This window comes from Chenopodium quinoa, unplaced genomic scaffold, assembly GCF_001683475.1.
Source record: "Chenopodium quinoa cultivar QQ74 unplaced genomic scaffold, ASM168347v1, whole genome shotgun sequence".
Taxonomy (NCBI): domain Eukaryota; kingdom Viridiplantae; phylum Streptophyta; class Magnoliopsida; order Caryophyllales; family Amaranthaceae; genus Chenopodium; species Chenopodium quinoa.
Genome location: NW_018745523.1, coordinates 1,625,651 through 1,643,717, shown reverse-complemented (window position 1 = coordinate 1,643,717; position 18,067 = coordinate 1,625,651). Strand labels below are relative to the sequence as shown.

The window sequence follows — 18,067 nt, the reverse complement described above, 5'->3', positions numbered from 1 at the left end:
TCTGAATCTGCGACCGTCAAAGACGGTCGTAAATGTCTGAATCTGCGACCGTCAAAGAGACGGTCGTAAATGTCATAATCTGCGACCGTCAAAGACGGTCGTAAATGTCAGAATCTACGACCGTCAAAGAGACGGTCATAAATGTAATAATCTGCGACCGTCAAAAAGACGGTCGTAAATGTCAGAATCTGCGACTGCCTCTAAAACTCTCGCAGATTTCTAATTTTGCGACCGTTTTAGCGGTGGTAATTGTTTTTTTTAATTTTTAAAATAGGGTATAAAAGGGATTCCAACTCACACTAACCCTAATTTTTTCACAGCCACTACTCCTCCATTTTCTTATCTCCTCTCTTTCCTTCTCACTTTCCTCCTCTCTCTAATTCTCTTTCTTAAAATTTCCTCATGTACTCTTTCCTCTTCTCCTTCTCGTTCTCTTTCCTCACCTTCCTCCATCTCTGTTGCTTTGTTTCTTCTTCATTCTATCTTTTTCTTAGGATTTCTGTCAACTAATGAATTGTTGTGTTGTATTTTCGTCAAAGTTTGGTATTAATGGTCAAATTCGACTATAAAAATTCCAGATCTGGAGTTTTTATGGTCGAATTTGACCATATAAACCTAAAGAGGAAGAAGTTTTGTGAAAGGTATGTGTTTCTTCTCTGAATTTTTATTATATTTTTGTTTATTTTCAATTATTGTTGTTTTATTTTGTTCTCTAATTTCCATGATTGTTCAATTTTTTAATTTTCCGATTTTTGTTTGTGTTTTTTTTTTGAGTTTTGGTTCGATTTTTGTGTGTTTTTGTTTGAGTTTTGGTTCGAATTTTTGTTGATTTTGTTAGAATAGTGGTTCGATTTTTGTCAAAATTGTGTGATTGTTGTTCGAATTTTTGTGGGTTTTTTTGAGTTGAATTTTTGTTCAAATTTTGCTTAGTGTTTGTGGGTTTGATTTGTGTTCGTATTTTTTGTTGATTTTTTATTTAATTCTTGTGCATTTTATTTGTGGGTTAAATTGTTTTGATTAATTTATGTTGCTTTTTTTTCGATTTTTTGTTTGATTTTTGTAAATTTGTTCGAAATTATATGGGTTGTTTTTGTTGGTTTAATCGGATGTTTTTGTTGGTTCAATTTCTTGGTTAATTTTTTTTGATAAATTTATGTTTTTCTAGGTTAAGGGTGGGTGGGTGGGTGGGTGATGGTGGGTATTGGTGGTTGAAGGTGGGCGAAGGTGATGATGGGAGAGGGCGGCGGCTAGTGGTTGTTTAGGGTGGGCAGTGGTGGTGGCTTGGGTGGGATCTAGTTTCGGTGGATTTGGGTCAAGGGTGAATGGGTGATGGGTTTGTTTTCCTTTTTTTTTTAATCTTTTAGCGACCGCTTATGACGGTCGCTAATTTCAAGATTTGCGATCGTTTCATAAAGCAGTCGCAATTATTATTTGCGACCATTTTCTTAACGGTCGTTGAAATTAGTAAAAACGGTCGCAAAAAATTTGCGACCGTCAAACTGTCGTAATTTTGTTTTTGTGCGACCAAGAGAATAACGACTGCCATGTTACGACCGTTGACGGTCGCAATTATGTTTTGCGACCGTTTTTTCTATTTTCTGCGACCGTTTGAGGCGGTCGCAATTTTGCTGAATTTTAGTAGTGTCCTTAACTTTCCTTGAGCTCTCTTACGAGTCTTCATAGCTAGGTTACTCTTCCACTTCCAAAATCAACTTCACCTGTTCTAGTCACAACACTTAGAGAACTCTTATTAGTTTGAAGTTTGCTTTGCTTAATTTCATCATCATCAAAACCTTTAAGCTTCAAGAGTCTCACAAAAGATAATTTAGATGAGGGAAATTGGAGGAATTATTAGGTTTTTTGTTACTTTATTTCTCAAGGAAGGTAATATTTTCTCTAATGAGAAGGTGTGTAGGATTTTCAATGGAACAACAAAAGGAAAATAAAAAAGAAAAAAGAATAGAAAGATTAAAGTATTTTTTGTCTCTACTTTGACTAAAAATTTGGTTTTTTTTTTTTTGTTTTTGTTTTTTGAAGGTGGCTAAAAATTTATTTGTGAAATTGTATTATTAACAAAAAATTATCATTATAATGTATTATTGAGTTTACACTTTATAGTATTTCATACTTATCTATATGTGGAATTTGTTATATATACCTTAAGTATTTTGTTCTCATTTAATAATTGTTTTTCATTTAATCATCAAATGAAGAGTAAAAACTAACCTTGGACTAGTTGGGTGTACAGTACATCCGGGAGTATATAACAATCTCTCAATGTATGGACTAGAGATCTAATCTAACCTTTATTTTTTTATTCTTTTGGCTTATATGTTTCTTTCTTCTCTTCCTATTTATGCGCTTGTAAGAAAAATAAAGTCCTCGCCAACTCTTAGTTAAAGTTTCATGTATGTTGTAATCTTAAGATTACAAGATCGAATCCCTGCTGGTCGTCATGCTGCACGTGCTTAGGGTGAGGATCTTTTACCCTTTTCTTCTCTCTTTCATGTAATCTTGCAAGTAAAGTTGTCATTTTGTCAAGGGCTTTTCACGTTGGCTTGTACTTCTTCGTTCTCTCCTCCTAACTATTTATTAGTTATCAATCATGCTTATTCAATGTCTGTAATTGTTCCCTCACAATTCCTAGCATGAATTTCGTTCCTCCGTCGAGTAGTGCTTTTATCTAGTGAAGCACGGAGCCCCCCTTCTCAGGCATTCACTAGTTGGCTAAACAAAAGCCAAAGAAGTTGGGTATCTCCTTCAGGTGAGACAACTACATCCCCGAGCAGCAGTCAAATGAGGGCGTGAATGCGAGATGCGGCCAACCGAATGATCGGCCGGACAAGGCAATTCAAACATTTGGACTCCTGCGTATCCCTTTAAAAAGACTCCAGGAAGAACAAAGATAGCTGCTTGGTTTAATTTGTAATGTTATTTCTATTAAATGTGCATAAGAGCTTAATTATGATAATTGAAAATAATCACCAAATTTTGTTAAAATATCTGTAGATAATGACACCAAGTCTCACTACAATCCACCATACACTTGGTGCTCCAAGCTTTAGTCAATTCGTATTGCAAATTTATTTCCGGTAAGCATCACGTTAATAATAATCATCATTGCCCACAAAAATAAAGTATTGTTGCTAAATTGGCTACATACCACTACTAAAATATGGGGAAATTGCGGCCGTTTTTCTATGACCGTCATTAAAACGGTCCCAAAATATAAAATTTGGGACCGATTTTTATGCGGTTGCAATTTTACGACCATTTTCAAAGCGGTCGCAGACTTGAGACCGTTTTTGGGCTATTAAACCATCGCAAAGCTATTTAAATATTATTTTTGTAAAAAAATGTGCAAAATAATTCTAAATAAAAATAAATCAGTTGCAAATAGCACAAATTACGACCATTTAAGAGTCGATCGCAATTTTGCGATTGCTTTAATCGGTCGCAAAATGATTATTATTTTTTTTAAAAATGGGCGGTTAGCCAACTCACCCTAACCCTAATTTCAAACAAGAACATCGCTCCCTCTTCTTTCTCTCTCTTCTCTTTCCTTTTTCTTCTCCTTCTCCCTTTGTTCTTTTTTAACCGGCGATCTCTTCTCTTATTTTGTTCTTATCTCACGGAGTGAAGCCGCTCCATTTTTGTTTTCACTTTCTCCAGTTCTGGAGTTTTGTTGTTCGAATTTTCGTCAACAAACGAATTATGGTGTTTGGATTTTCTTCAACAAGCGAATTATTGTTTTCAAGGTCAAATTCGACCATAACAATTCCAGATCTGGAGTTTTTATAATTGAATTTGACCATGTAAACCCAAAGTCAAAGAAACATTGTAAAAGGTTTGTATATTTTTCTGAAAATATTGTTTGTAATTGTTTATTTTTAATTTTTGTGGTGTTTTTGGATTTTTTAGGTCAGATTTAAGTTTGATGTTTTGTCGATCTGTGTTTGAATTTTCGATTGATTTTGTTCCAATTGTAATTTGATATTTGTTCAATTTTTTTTTTCAAAACTTTAGCCTTATTTTCGGTTGGTTTTTAGGTTGATTTTTTGGTTTAATTTGTTTTATTCATTGTTATGGTTTAAATTTTCAAGGTTAAGTTTTGTGGGTTAAATTTTGTATGTTGAATTTTTGGTTGTAATCTTGTGTGTTTCATTTTTTGGTGTAATTTTGTGGGTTAAATTTTGGGTTGAATGTTTGATTGGGTATTTTGATAAGTTTAATGATTTTGATTAATTAATTTTTCTGGGTTATAGGTGGTTATTGGTGGTGTTACTTGTGGGCGGTAATGGTGGTTTATGGTGGGAATTAGGGTTGTTCATTGGTCCAAGACCGGAACGGACCGACCCGGATTGGACCGAAGATAGAAAAATTTTAAGAACCGAAGACTGGACCGATTAAGTTAGGACCGAACCGAAAGAATCGGTCCAAAACCCGGACCGGACCGCTTTGGACCGATTTAAGAATTTTTTTAAAAAGAATACTAAATTTTTAATAAAGTTAAGGAAAACACAAAAAAAGTATTGAAAAAACTATATTGTAACGTCATTTTTACGACTTTTTTTTTTTGTATGTTTAGTGCAAAAAAACTTATAAAGTTAAAGTTTACTAAGCTTATTAAGGATAATTTAACATTATTTAAGGTTTCACACATATTTTTAATAAAAAAATCGGTCCGGTCCAAAATCGGTTTTTATAGGGTTTTGGACCGGACCGGATCGAAAAATGAATTTTAAGACCCAAAGACCGGACCGATTTGGGATGGTCCGGTCCATTTTTTTGGTCCAGACCGATTTATGAGCACCCCTAGTGGGAATTGGTGGTGCGGCTGTGTAGGCAGTGGGGTGTGCTTGGGCTATTTTTTTTTTTTTTATAATATAAGCGACCGTCTTTGGCGGTCGCAAATTGTAAGTTTTGCGACCGGCACAAAAAACGGTCGCAATTATTATAAATGTTATTATATAATATATCATTAGATTCATCATAATGTCTAGTTTCATAATATAATTTTGTTATAATTTTTATTAATTAACAATCAAAGATATTAATGATCAAAGTCGTGTCTCGGCAATGTATCGGTCAAACTGATGCAAATAAAAGAAATCGGAGGGAATAAATCATTCGCTTCATTTGTTTCTATGAATGATGCAAATAAGGCAAATCAAATGTCACGTTTTTCTACTAGTGAACAGGACTAGTAAATAACTTGTACTATGGATTAACCCATCATATCAACACGATACGACACAATCCGGAACTCGGAATATTGGCTTGAATAGTGTCAAGGGTTTACAACATTTTTATTAAATGAGTCAACACGAAACGTCTAATTAAGCAGGTTGGGTCGTTAATGCTCAGAATTTCAACACAAAACTAACACGAATTACCCCACTTAAGGAAAATGATTAATAATTTATGATAATTTCTTGAGTGAGGCTAACATATTTACTTAGAACACGACAATACAACATGAACTGGACACGAAAAAAGAGGATTAGTGTTAAGACCTCATTTGACACGAATAGTTAAACTGTATGGGTCAATAGCTCAACACAACATGAGACGTATTATACGGCATGGGTTAGTGTTAAGGTTCTCTGACTCGTATAATTTCGAACACGAACATGAGAATGACATGATATGGCATGTTTTTGCCAGCTCTACACAAAGATATGTGAGATTTTATATAATACAAATTCATATTATATAATATCGATTCAACCTATTAGGGAAGATAATTTTACACAATACATGACATTACTTATTTAATTTACTTGTATATCTTAGAGGACCTTGAAATATTCTATATCACATGTAAGATGTAACAAATCTAACAATGAAAGCAAGGACAAAATCCATGATTATTTAATATTTGAATCTACGTACATTATATTTGACACCACATATAATACCTTATACTTCATATTAATTCTGAGAACGACTTATTTTAACCTTAAAACCATTTTTCATACGAAGAAGTATAGAGAGATCGAGGGCAGGATAATATCCTTGTACGGTCTCTATATTGTAGTGTCGGATGATGAAGGCAGCTATAATCTTCATTTGGGTGAAAACCATTTGCTTTCCCAAGCAAGTCCTTGGCCCTGCACTAAACACCGCAAACTTGTACGATGGCTCACGTTTAATCGTTCCACCTTCAGTTATCCACCTTTCGGGCTTGAACTCGTTGCAATCTTCTCCCCATATCGATTTCATCATTCCCATCACGTACGTGTTTATGATAATTTCTGTATTTGGATTCACTTGATGACCACTAGGAAGGGTGTCTGGCTCAATTGGTGACTTGTGATTGTATACTAATGATGGATAAAGTCTTAATGATTCACATATTGTAGCATGAAGATATATTAGCTGGTCGCTGAGCTTTTTAAAGTTGCTTAGAAACATATCATAGTTATTGTTCACTTGTATCATTATTGCATCTAGCTCCATTTTAATTTTGTGAACAACTTGTGGGTTGTTTGACAGGATGTAAAAAAACCAAGTCAATTCAGAACTTGATGTCTCTCCTCCGGCTAGATAAAAATTTGAAATTGTATCCCTTAAAAATTTATCAATATCATTGTGGCTCTTTGACCTAATAGTGTTTTCATCGGTATCGATAAATAAGGTCAATAGATCTACTCTACTTACCTCTATTTCATCATCCTTTGGCTTAGATGTTGCTTTCCTCATTTCTTCTCTCTTCTTATTTATGCACTTGTAAATAAAGTCATCAAGGATTTTCCACGCTTGCTTGTTCCTCTTCTCTCCTCCTATATTCAACCACCTTTGGAATTTCCATATGCATGTTGGCAATACGTGACGAGTGAAAATGGTGTGTTCGAGATCAGCCACAGCCTTTAGGAGTGGAAAATCAGGCAAATCGATTGAAAGAGTGAAGGTTCAATGGGCACTCAAGAGGGGGGGGGGTGAATTGAGTGTTAAGTAATCGTTGGCTAATTTTGCTTCTTTTCGGATTATGTGTGAGGAACCAGTTGTGCTGGTTCCCGTACGCAGCGGAATATAAATAAGCAATAAAGAAGACAACAAATTTAACGAAATAAAACAAAGCAATAAAGAACACAACAAATTTAACGAGGTTCAGCCAACTCAGGCCTACGTCCTCCTATCCTAAGTTCTTTATTAATCTACTCCGAAAAACAAAGACAAAGAACACTCTGCTGTTCCCTACTCCGGGAACCAGCAAACCCCACACTCTACTCCGAGTGTGCTCTCGACTTACACTCGTAAGCCCAATGTGTTTGAACTCACAAACACTCACCCAGCCTTTAACCCCTTTGTTAAAGACTCAATACAAGAATCAAAAACTCTCCTTTGATCTCACTTCTACGAAGCTAATTAAGAGAAAAAGTTTAAGTACTAGAATGCTCTTGTATATGACTTGATGAATGGGATTAGTGCTTAAGTATATGCTCTCAAATAATTGCTCTTTTTGATTTCTGGAGAGGCACACGAAATATGTGAAATAAGATGAGTTTATATAAGCTTAGATTCCTAAAACCTAGTTTCCTTAAATCACACAATCTTAGAGAATAAGATATAATGTAATTTTAGGAAAGTTTTTATCTTATTTGATTTAATCACAAAGATAGAATCAATTAAGATAAATACTCCTAGATTTTAGGTAACCAAGAATATTTTCATCTTATTTCCAGCTGCACAAAATATTTTCAAGATAATCTTTTCGAAAAAATCTTTTTGTAAAATCTTTTTCCAAAACGGCAGCTCGAATACAGTGAACCTGGTTCCCCGACCTGGTTCCCTGAATTGAAACATGTTATGAAACCTGTTCCAACTTTGTACCAGATTTCATATCATACTTCAATATACTTTTAAGCACTTATATAACCCAAACATGCAAGCATACTACGGAGCATATTACATGAAAACCTAGATAACATATTAAAGCATAAATCGTCTTTTCTTCATGTAATCTTCAAGACTTGAATCTTCCTTGAATACTTCTATTATGAGAAAACAATCTTTCTTCGAAATATCTTCGAAAGGCTTCTATGCTCCAAGTCTTGGAATCAACTCAACTACTGCACATGTAACATGGTTAATGCACAATAAAGAGTATGTGACTGCTTTACCACGTAGCAACCATGGAAACAGTACATACTGGTTCCCTACCAGTACATAACACTTTTATCATATAACTGTTCCCTGTATAAAGACAAGTTAGTTCAATAAGAAAACTCATGTAAGTAATAACTTGTCTGGGGAAACAGTGTTCTATGTTAGCTGGTTCCCCCAACTGTATCGAACACTTTCAAGGACCTGTTTCCCTTAGCTGTTTGTCATCATTCAAAACTATCAATCAAAACCTAAGGGACTCAACAAATTCCCCCTTTTTGATGATGACAAACTCTTGAAGTTCTTGAACCTGTGGACATGCTCAAAAAGAAAAAACCGTCAAAAACTTCAAGGACTCAAAACTCTTTGGAACAAGTCAGTTAGGCCAACTGGTTCCCTAAACAGAAAATAGAAAATACGAAATAAAAAGACTCAAACTGACTCAATCTAAACTAGCTAAACCTTAGGCTTCAACTTCAGACTACTTCCCCCTTTTGGCATCATTAAAAAGTATCCACAAGTAAAAGCAATGTGCACAAGTTAATGTGCTTATCCATACAATGGCATCAACCACCATTCAAGCATTATGCTGCAAAAAGAGATTAGTCAAACAGTTCATACCATAGCAGAGTTAGTAGTTCATACAAGCCAACAAAGTTCAACCAAAGAAGCCCAAATCCATCCAAAAAGAAAGTTCATGGAATGGAGAGAAGTAGACAGACCAACAAAATCAGTTATTTTAGAATAAACATGAGGGTGAGGAAACAAGAACAGAAACAGCATCACTCCTCATCATCATTCTCGTTCCCTTCCTCCTCCTCAAACTTTGCAACATCTTCTGTATTATCATCTGATTCCTCTTCATCTTTGTCACCATGCGCTGCTTAAACCAAAATCATTATATTACTAAGCATATTCTTGTGATTCCCCAATCTGTTTCAAAACCACTTCCTGACCTGCTGGTTCCTCTATTTTTTTTTTTTTTTTTTTTTTTTTTTTTTTTTTTTTTTATAAAACATGAGAGATATGTACTGATTCAGAATGTTCTCCTTGTTGCATAACGAGTGCAAAACTGTTCTCCTTGTTGCATAACGAGTGCAAAACTAGCATCACATCAATCAAGCAAAGAGGTTCTTGCTGGTACCCTTTTTCTCTTGGTTCCTGGAACAGCGTCAATGGACTGTTCCTCCTGCACCTTCTCAGTGAACTTCTTTAATTGAGTTACTCTACTTCGTACCATGGTCTTAGCAGTGGGTGTCTCCTCATAATAACCAACAACCTCTATTTCATCCTTTTCACTCTGACTTTTCTGAATTTCCTCCAACTTCGGGCTTAAGGACATTTATGCTTCCTTCTGATGTTCCCCCTGAGACTGAGCTGGTTCCTTGAGTGAACAGTAACCGAATGAACAATGATGAATTTAAAGCATACGAGAGAGAGAAAGAGAATTTCGAGTGATGATGATTGATGATCTGCACAAAGGGTTAGTGTATATTTTAACAATGAAGCACAAAGAGAGAAGAAGGAAAGAAAAGAGTTAGTTGAGCCAATAAAAAGCAACTGTAAAGGATATTTTTTAAAATTGAAATCAAAAATTTGGTAATTATCTTTTACCATAATTATCTCAACCAACTATAAATAAGGCATATGATATGTTTGCCTTTTATATGGGATTAAATAACTGAAATAAGATAAATTCCTTCCAAAAGGAAATATCTTATAGTAATCTTCCGAAAATAAAAGATATTATCGGATGACATATCAGAGCTGGTCTGCTGTTTCCCTTTGCTGGTACCTGTATAGAACCATGTCACGCTGTTTCTGGCAATTCAGCCTGATTTCACCTGTTTCTTACAACAATGATTCTCAATCCTTTTGAGATTTTGAACCATCTACACAACACTTGAAAGATATCAACATAAGTATGTACACACACTATACAAGAGAATACCATTCTAACCAATCATTGAAGGAAGTAATTGAAGCCAATACCTAAAGTCTAACTAGACCTAAAAGGACTCTTAACCTACAAAAAGACTCTCTACACAAAGGCTTTGTGAAGATATCAGCAATTTGATCTTCACTTTTACAAAACAACATCTCCACCAATCCTTTTTCCACATTGTCTCTTAAAAAATGGTGTCTTATTTCAATGTGTTTTGTCTTGGAGTGTTGCACAGGATTCTTTGAAATATTGATTGCACTAGTGTTATCACAGAAAATAGGAACACTTTTATAAATAACACCAAAATCTTTCAGCTGGTTCCTTATCCACAGTAGCTGGGAACAGCATGAAGCTGCAGCTATATATTCAGACTCTGCTGTGGATAGGGCCACTGAATTTTGCTTTTTAGAACCCCATGAAATTAGACAAGAGCCAAGAAAGTGTGCCATACCTGATGTGCTCTTTCTATCAACTAAGAAACCAGCATAATCTGCATCTGTGTATCCAATAAGATCAATGGTACTGCCTTTGGGGTACCACAATCCCAGATTTGCTGTTCCTACAAGATACCTAAGTATCCTTCTAACAGCCTTCAAGTGAGATTCCTTTGGATTGCTTTGAAACCTAGCACACAAACCAACAGAAAACACAATGTCAGGTCTACTAGCTGTTAGGTAAAGTAGAGAACCTATCATTCCTCTATAAAGAGAAGCTTCAACATCTTTTCCCTTAAGATCAGCATCTAATTTTGTAGATGGGGGAACAGGTGTATCATAAGCTTTGCTGTTCTCCATGCCGAATTTTTTCAGCAACTCTTTTAAGTACTTTTGTTGATGGATCATTATTCCATCATCCATTTGCTTAATCTGCAGCCCTAGGAAGAATCCTAGTTCTCCCATCATGCTCATTTCAAATTCACTCTGCATAAGATTAGCAAATTCATCACATAAAACCTGATTAGTAGCACCAAATAAAATATCATCAACATAAATTTGTACTACAATCAAGTGTTTCCCCCTGGTTCTTATGAACAAGGTCTTGTCTACTGTTCCCCTCTTGTAATCATTTGCCATCAAGAAATTGGACAATCTTTCATACCAAGCCCTCGGAGCTTGTTTCAACCCATATAATGCTTTGTCCAACTTGTACACATGTTGGGGGAACAGTGCATCTTCAAAACCAGGTGGCTGCTCCACATATACTTCTTCCTTTAAATATCCATTGAGGAAGGCAGTCTTAACATCCATCTGAAACAGCTTAAAATTCATGTGAGCAGCATAAGCAATTAAAATCCTAATAGCCTCTAGCCTAGCTACTGGTGCAAACGTCTCATCATAGTCAATTCCTTCTTGTTGATTGTACCCTTGCACCACTAGCCTTGCTTTGTTTCTGACTATAGTACCAAGGTCATCTAACTTGTTTCTAAAGACCCATCTAGTGCCAATGACTGATCTTTCCTTGGGACGGGGAACCAGGTGCCAAACCTGGTTCCTCTGAAACTGATTTAACTCATCTTGCATAGCTAGTACCCAATCAGGATCAGTCAATGCCATTTTATAGTCAGTAGGCTCTACATTAGACAAGAAAGAATAGAAAGCACAAAAGTTTTGAAAAACATTTGTTCTCGTTTGAATCCCCTTATTTATATCACTAATTATTTGATCAGTGGGATGAGAAGATTGATATCTATAACTTTTAAAATTAAGACTGTTTTGTGCTTTCTCATTAAGTTGGGAACCAGCATGTTCATGGATCTCTCCTTCTTCTGAGGAGCCAGGAGGATTCACATTCATGCTGTTTCCTCTATCATTACTTACCTCAGGTTCAGGGGTGGTACCTTCTTCTGTTCCCCCTGAACTCATTACCTGTCTATTATTTGAGGAACCATCAGGACTTGGTTCCCCTTCAGAGTCCTCATTATCTTCATTTTCTTCTCTAGGCACTTCATCATTATCATCTGGTGGAGTATTTGGTAGGCCTAGATCTGCTTGCACTTCATCCGTGGGACCAGTATACTGGTTCCCCGTGAAATCCATCAATCCAATCACTTCATCAGGTTGTACCTGCGCAATCTCAGAAGACATGTTAAATTCATCAAAAATGACATGGACACTCTCCTCAACACGAAGAGTCCTTTTATTAAAGACTCTATATGCTTTGCTGTGAGAAGAGTATCCAAGGAAGATTCCCTCATCACTTCTAGGATCAAATTTATCAAGCTGGTCCTTCCCATTATTATGCACATAACATTTACATCCAAAAATGCGAAAATATGTAATGTTGGGCTTTCGACCTTTAAGCAGTTCATAGGGAGTCTTATTTAACTTTGGTCTAATGAGACCTCTATTCAATATATAGCAAGCAGTGTCAACAGCTTCTCCCCAAAAACTCTTTGGGAGACCACTCTCAATGAGCATCGTCCTCGCCATCTCCTCAAGAGTTCTATTCTTCCTTTCTACAACACCATTTTGTTGAGGTGTTCTAGGGGCTGAGAAGTTGTGATTAACTCCATGTTCCCTACAATAATCAATAAAGTTAGCATTTTCAAATTCAGTACCATGGTCTGATCTTACCGAGACCAGCTTGTGGGTGAGCTGGTTCTCCACTTGTTTCACCAATGTTACCCATTCTTCAAACGTTTCATCCTTTGTGTGTAACATCATTACCCAAGTGTACCTGGAATAATCATCAACCATAACACAGACATATCTATGACCTCTTCGACTTTGTACTCTCATGGGACCACACAAATCAATGTGTACAAGTTCGAAGGGTCTGCTGGTACTCAAAACAGTTTTAGACTTAAAAGAATTTTTGACCTGTTTCCCCCTTACACAATCAGAACAAACTTTATCAGCTTCATACTTAATGTTAGGAAGGCCTACAACTAAGTCACGTGTTTTAAGTTTGTTTAGAAGTGTTAGGCTAGCATGTCCAAACCTCTTATGCCAAATCCATTGATTATTGTCAGAAACAGCTCTCAAACAGATGGACTTGTCTTGAGGGATTTTATCTAAGAAGGTAATGTAAACATCATGCTTCCTGGTTCCCTCACATACAAGTTCTCCTGTTTGTGAGTTAACTATGTGACATAGGTTGGCTTGAAACTCAACTATATTACCTTTGTCACATAATTGAGAAATACTCAAGAGATTATGTTGCAAGCCTTCAACATAATAAACATCATCTATTGCGTTAGAAAGTGTCTTACCAACCTTACCTAAACCAGTGATGGTTCCCTTGTTGTTATCCCCAAAGGTGACACTTCCTCCATCAAAGGCCACTAGTGAAAGGAATTGATCTTTATCCCCGGACATGTGTCTTGAGCAACCACTGTCCAAATACCAATAGGTGTCTCCCTTCACTCTAGCCTGCAAGAGCAAATCAAACATTAGTTTTAGGAACCCAAACATACTTGGGTCCCTTTTCAACAACATTAACATCTTGTTGATCCTTTCTTCTCCACACATATTTTACACCCTTGCTGTTCTTATTAGCACTAATTTTCTTAGCTGGACATTCATGTATCTTATGTCCATTTTTACCACAATGAAAACACACATGCATTTCTTTAGTCATGACATACTTGCCTCGTTGATATTCTTTGATCCAGGTGGTTTCTCTGGGAGACCAGTTAGTCCTGGTTCTCTGTCTAGTATAACCAAGACCAACTTTTCCTCTGTTTCCTCTTGATGAAGTCAGGTAATTTAAGGATTCTTGAGCATTCAATAATTTGTCCACATGTCTATGACTATCATTAAGTTCTTTTTCTCTGGTTTCAAGTGTTTTAGTTAACAATTCGTTTTTCTCTTTAAGAAAATCAAAGTTACTTTTTAAAGCTTCGAATTGTAGATTAAGTTTTGAAACCATAGAGTCAATAGACATGTCAACAATCACTGGTTGCTTGTCCTTTTTCAGTTGATTGATTTCCGCATGCAAATCACAAATATTACTTTCATACTTATCAATCGTATTACTGACATCTACACTGGTACCTGTAGGGGAAACAGTGAACTGTGCAGCTTTAAGTGAAGCAATTTCCTTGTGAGAGTTTTCCAGGTTGTAAGCCAATGTTTCAAAGGCCTTCAACAAGGAAGTTCTAGTACACGAATTTGCTTTACTTATAGCTACTGAAAAATCAAGAGTATCACTAGTGGTTGATAAGTCTCTAGGGAACCAGGAGGTCAGATCCTCTTCTCCATCAATTGGTTCAAACGATCTTTCCTTTTCTAGTTCCACTTTACACTTGTCCAATTCAACCTCTAGTTCTGCTACTTGATTTTTTAGTTCATAACAGACTCCTTCTAGATGATCACAACTAGCAATAGCAATATTACATTCACCACGTTTTTCTTTTAATTCTCTTTTGCAAGTTATGTATGTTTCACTTAGTTTATAGCATTCATCTAGTAAGGAATCAATACAAACAAGCATATTTTCTCTATCATATTCATGCATATCTTCTCTAATTTGCTCTAAGCTTACCTTGCGTTCATGTAGTACATCCTTCTTTGCCATAAAGCATTTGTTGAATGTACTGGTTCCCCCTCTGGTTCCTGGACCAGTGCTGTTTTCCTTGATGTTTGTAAAGGCAGTTAGGCAAACATCTGAGTTGGATGATCCTTCTTCTTCATCTGACCCTGAGTCAGAGTCTCCCCACATGGAAGCTATCATGGCATTCTTGTATGCTTGTTTATCTCCGGATTTAGACTGTTTGTCATTCCACTTAGGACAATCTCGAATAAGATGTCCTTTTTCTCCACACTTGAAACATCCTGTAGAAGAAGAATTAGAGTTAGATTTTTTATAGTTTTTAAAATGCTTACCTTTGAAATTCTTTCTTTGATCTCGAAGAGATCTCTCAAATCTTTTTGCAATCATGCTAATTTCATCTTCATCATCTTCTACTGTTCCCTTAAGCGCCATGCCTCTTGCTGGTTCCTTCTCAGACTTAGAGTCAATCAGCATCTCATGAGTCATAAGGGAACCAATCAGCTGTTCCAGAGACAAGGTAGACAGATCCTTTGCTTCATATACTGCTGTTACCTTGGCTGTCCATGCATCTGTTAAACTACGCAATAATTTTCTCACAAGATCCTCGTCAGATAAATTTTTACCAAGAGATCTAAGATCATTTACAATAGTCATAAACCTACGAAAGCAGTCATTGATTTTTTCATTTTTATTCATGGCAAACAATTCATATTTAGACATGATTAAATCAATTTTAGACCGTTTTACCTCGCTGGTTCCCTCAAACGCAAGTTCAAGGGTGTCCCATATCTCCTTAGCGCTACTACAACCAGAGATACGATTTGTTTCGGTCTCACCTATTGCTTGTTGTAGTATTGACATTGCCTTAGCATTCTTTTCCAGCAACTTGTAATCAGCAATGACCAATTCGCTATCCTTCTTGGGAACCTGGTTCCCCTCCACATCTGTCTTGAGAATGATATTAGGACCATTTTTAACTACGAGCCAGCATTCATAATCAATACCCATGATAACATTCTGGATCCTGTTCTTCCACCAAGCATAATTATTTCCATTAAACTTGGGTGACTTGTTGTCATAACCGATTGCACTTAATTCTTGAGTACTCATTCTTAACTCCTCTAGATGTTACTCTTTCGAGAAGCTTAGGCTCTGATACCAATTGAAGGTTCAATGGGCACTCAAGAGGGGGGGGGGTGAATTGAGTGTTAAGTAATCGTTGGCTAATTTTGCTTCTTTTCGGATTATGTGTGAGGAACCAGTTGTGCTGGTTCCCGTACGCAGCGGAATATAAATAAGCAATAAAGAAGACAACAAATTTAACGAAATAAAACAAAGCAATAAAGAACACAACAAATTTAACGAGGTTCAGCCAACTCAGGCCTACGTCCTCCTATCCTAAGTTCTTTATTAATCTACTCCGAAAAACAAAGACAAAGAACACTCTGCTGTTCCCTACTCCGGGAACCAGCAAACCCCACACTCTACTCCGAGTGTGCTCTCGACTTACACTCGTAAGCCCAATGTGTTTGAACTCACAAACACTCACCCAGCCTTTAACCCCTTTGTTAAAGACTCAATACAAGAATCAAAAACTCTCCTTTGATCTCACTTCTACGAAGCTAATTAAGAGAAAAAGTTTAAGTACTAGAATGCTCTTGTATATGACTTGATGAATGGGATTAGTGCTTAAGTATATGCTCTCAAATAATTGCTCTTTTTGATTTCTGGAGAGGCACACGAAATATGTGAAATAAGATGAGTTTATATAAGCTTAGATTCCTAAAACCTAGTTTCCTTAAATCACACAATCTTAGAGAATAAGATATAATGTAATTTTAGGAAAGTTTTTATCTTATTTGATTTAATCACAAAGATAGAATCAATTAAGATAAATACTCCTAGATTTTAGGTAACCAAGAATATTTTCATCTTATTTCCAGCTGCACAAAATATTTTCAAGATAATCTTTTCGAAAAAATCTTTTTGTAAAATCTTTTTCCAAAACGGCAGCTCGAATACAGTGAACCTGGTTCCCCGACCTGGTTCCCTGAATTGAAACATGTTATGAAACCTGTTCCAACTTTGTACCAGATTTCATATCATACTTCAATATACTTTTAAGCACTTATATAACCCAAACATGCAAGCATACTACGGAGCATATTACATGAAAACCTAGATAACATATTAAAGCATAAATCGTCTTTTCTTCATGTAATCTTCAAGACTTGAATCTTCCTTGAATACTTCTATTATGAGCAAACAATCTTTCTTCGAAATATCTTCGAAAGGCTTCTATGCTCCAAGTCTTGGAATCAACTCAACTACTGCACATGTAACATGGTTAATGCACAATAAAGAGTATGTGACTGCTTTACCACGTAGCAACCATGGAAACAGTACATACTGGTTCCCTACCAGTACATAACACTTTTATCATATAACTGTTCCCTGTATAAAGACAAGTTAGTTCAATAAGAAAACTCATGTAAGTAATAACTTGTCTGGGGAAACAGTGTTCTATGTTAGCTGGTTCCCCCAACTGTATCGAACACTTTCAAGGACCTGTTTCCCTTAGCTGTTTGTCATCATTCAAAACTATCAATCAAAACCTAAGGGACTCAACAAAGAGATTCCGGATCATGGTCCATCACGATCTTACTCATTGTATCATACATGAACCTTAAGAATATATTTTGAAGGTCAATCTCAATCGAGTGCTTAGCAACATGATCAAGAAATGGGATGAGTCCATTCTTGACTTTTTCCCATGTTATATAGATCAACGAGTGGTGGAATTGAGGATGATGGAAAAAAAGATGAGCCACATTTCGATGGTAACTCCATACATCTGAATCGGAGTTAAGGATCCCATCACCAAGGACGTCAAAGATTTCATTAAATTTGGAACCTTTTATATAAGTTCCAGATTTTTTGCAATATATATGGTTAAGGTTAGCAGGATCAACGGTTACTAGGATGTGCATGTTGGCAAACCAAGGGCCCATGAAATGGAAATTCAAGTTAGAATTTTCCATAAGATGAATAAGAAAGTCATTAATATTATGGACGTTTTTGAGGAGTGCGGGAAGCATCCCAACAAGAGGCCATTTAGTTGGAAGGCCATTTTTATTGCGAAAGATGAAGCAAAATAAAGCAATAAAAAGGAGGATCAGTGTATTGATCAACATGTAAAATCCCATTAGGAATTATAGTATGTGTTTAGGCAAGGTTTTGCTTGGTTGATGATTATGTGAAAATGTACGTGCTTTTATAGTTTTTTTTTTTTTTTTTTTTTTTTTTTTTTTTTTTTTTTTTTTGGTGAATAGGTGCTTTTATAGTTTTATGAACATGCTTTTTTAATCTTATATTTGTGTAGAAGTTAATGGTGTAGGCCTCACAAAATAAATGACTCATCAAAATCGAATCATTTCATCGTAATTTCAAGTCTATTTCCTAATTTCATATATATAGTTGAACACCCACCTACCAATGCCCTTTTTTAAAGGGACCAAC

General features: G+C 35.9%; 1 protein-coding gene across 1 annotated transcript; it reads right to left on the bottom strand.

Annotated features, from left to right (window-relative positions):
- Window positions 1-5,934: 5,934 nt before the first annotated feature.
- On the bottom strand, window positions 5,935-17,844 carry LOC110715446 (alkane hydroxylase MAH1-like). Its single transcript, XM_021894027.1, has 2 exons — window positions 17,184-17,844; window positions 5,935-6,908 (listed from the first exon to the last, which is right to left on the bottom strand). The coding sequence occupies exons 1-2, from the start codon at window positions 17,752-17,754 to the stop codon at window positions 5,935-5,937; spliced, it is 1,545 nt and encodes a 514-aa protein (XP_021749719.1). The 5' UTR covers window positions 17,755-17,844.
- Between the last annotated feature and the right edge of the window lie 223 nt (window positions 17,845-18,067).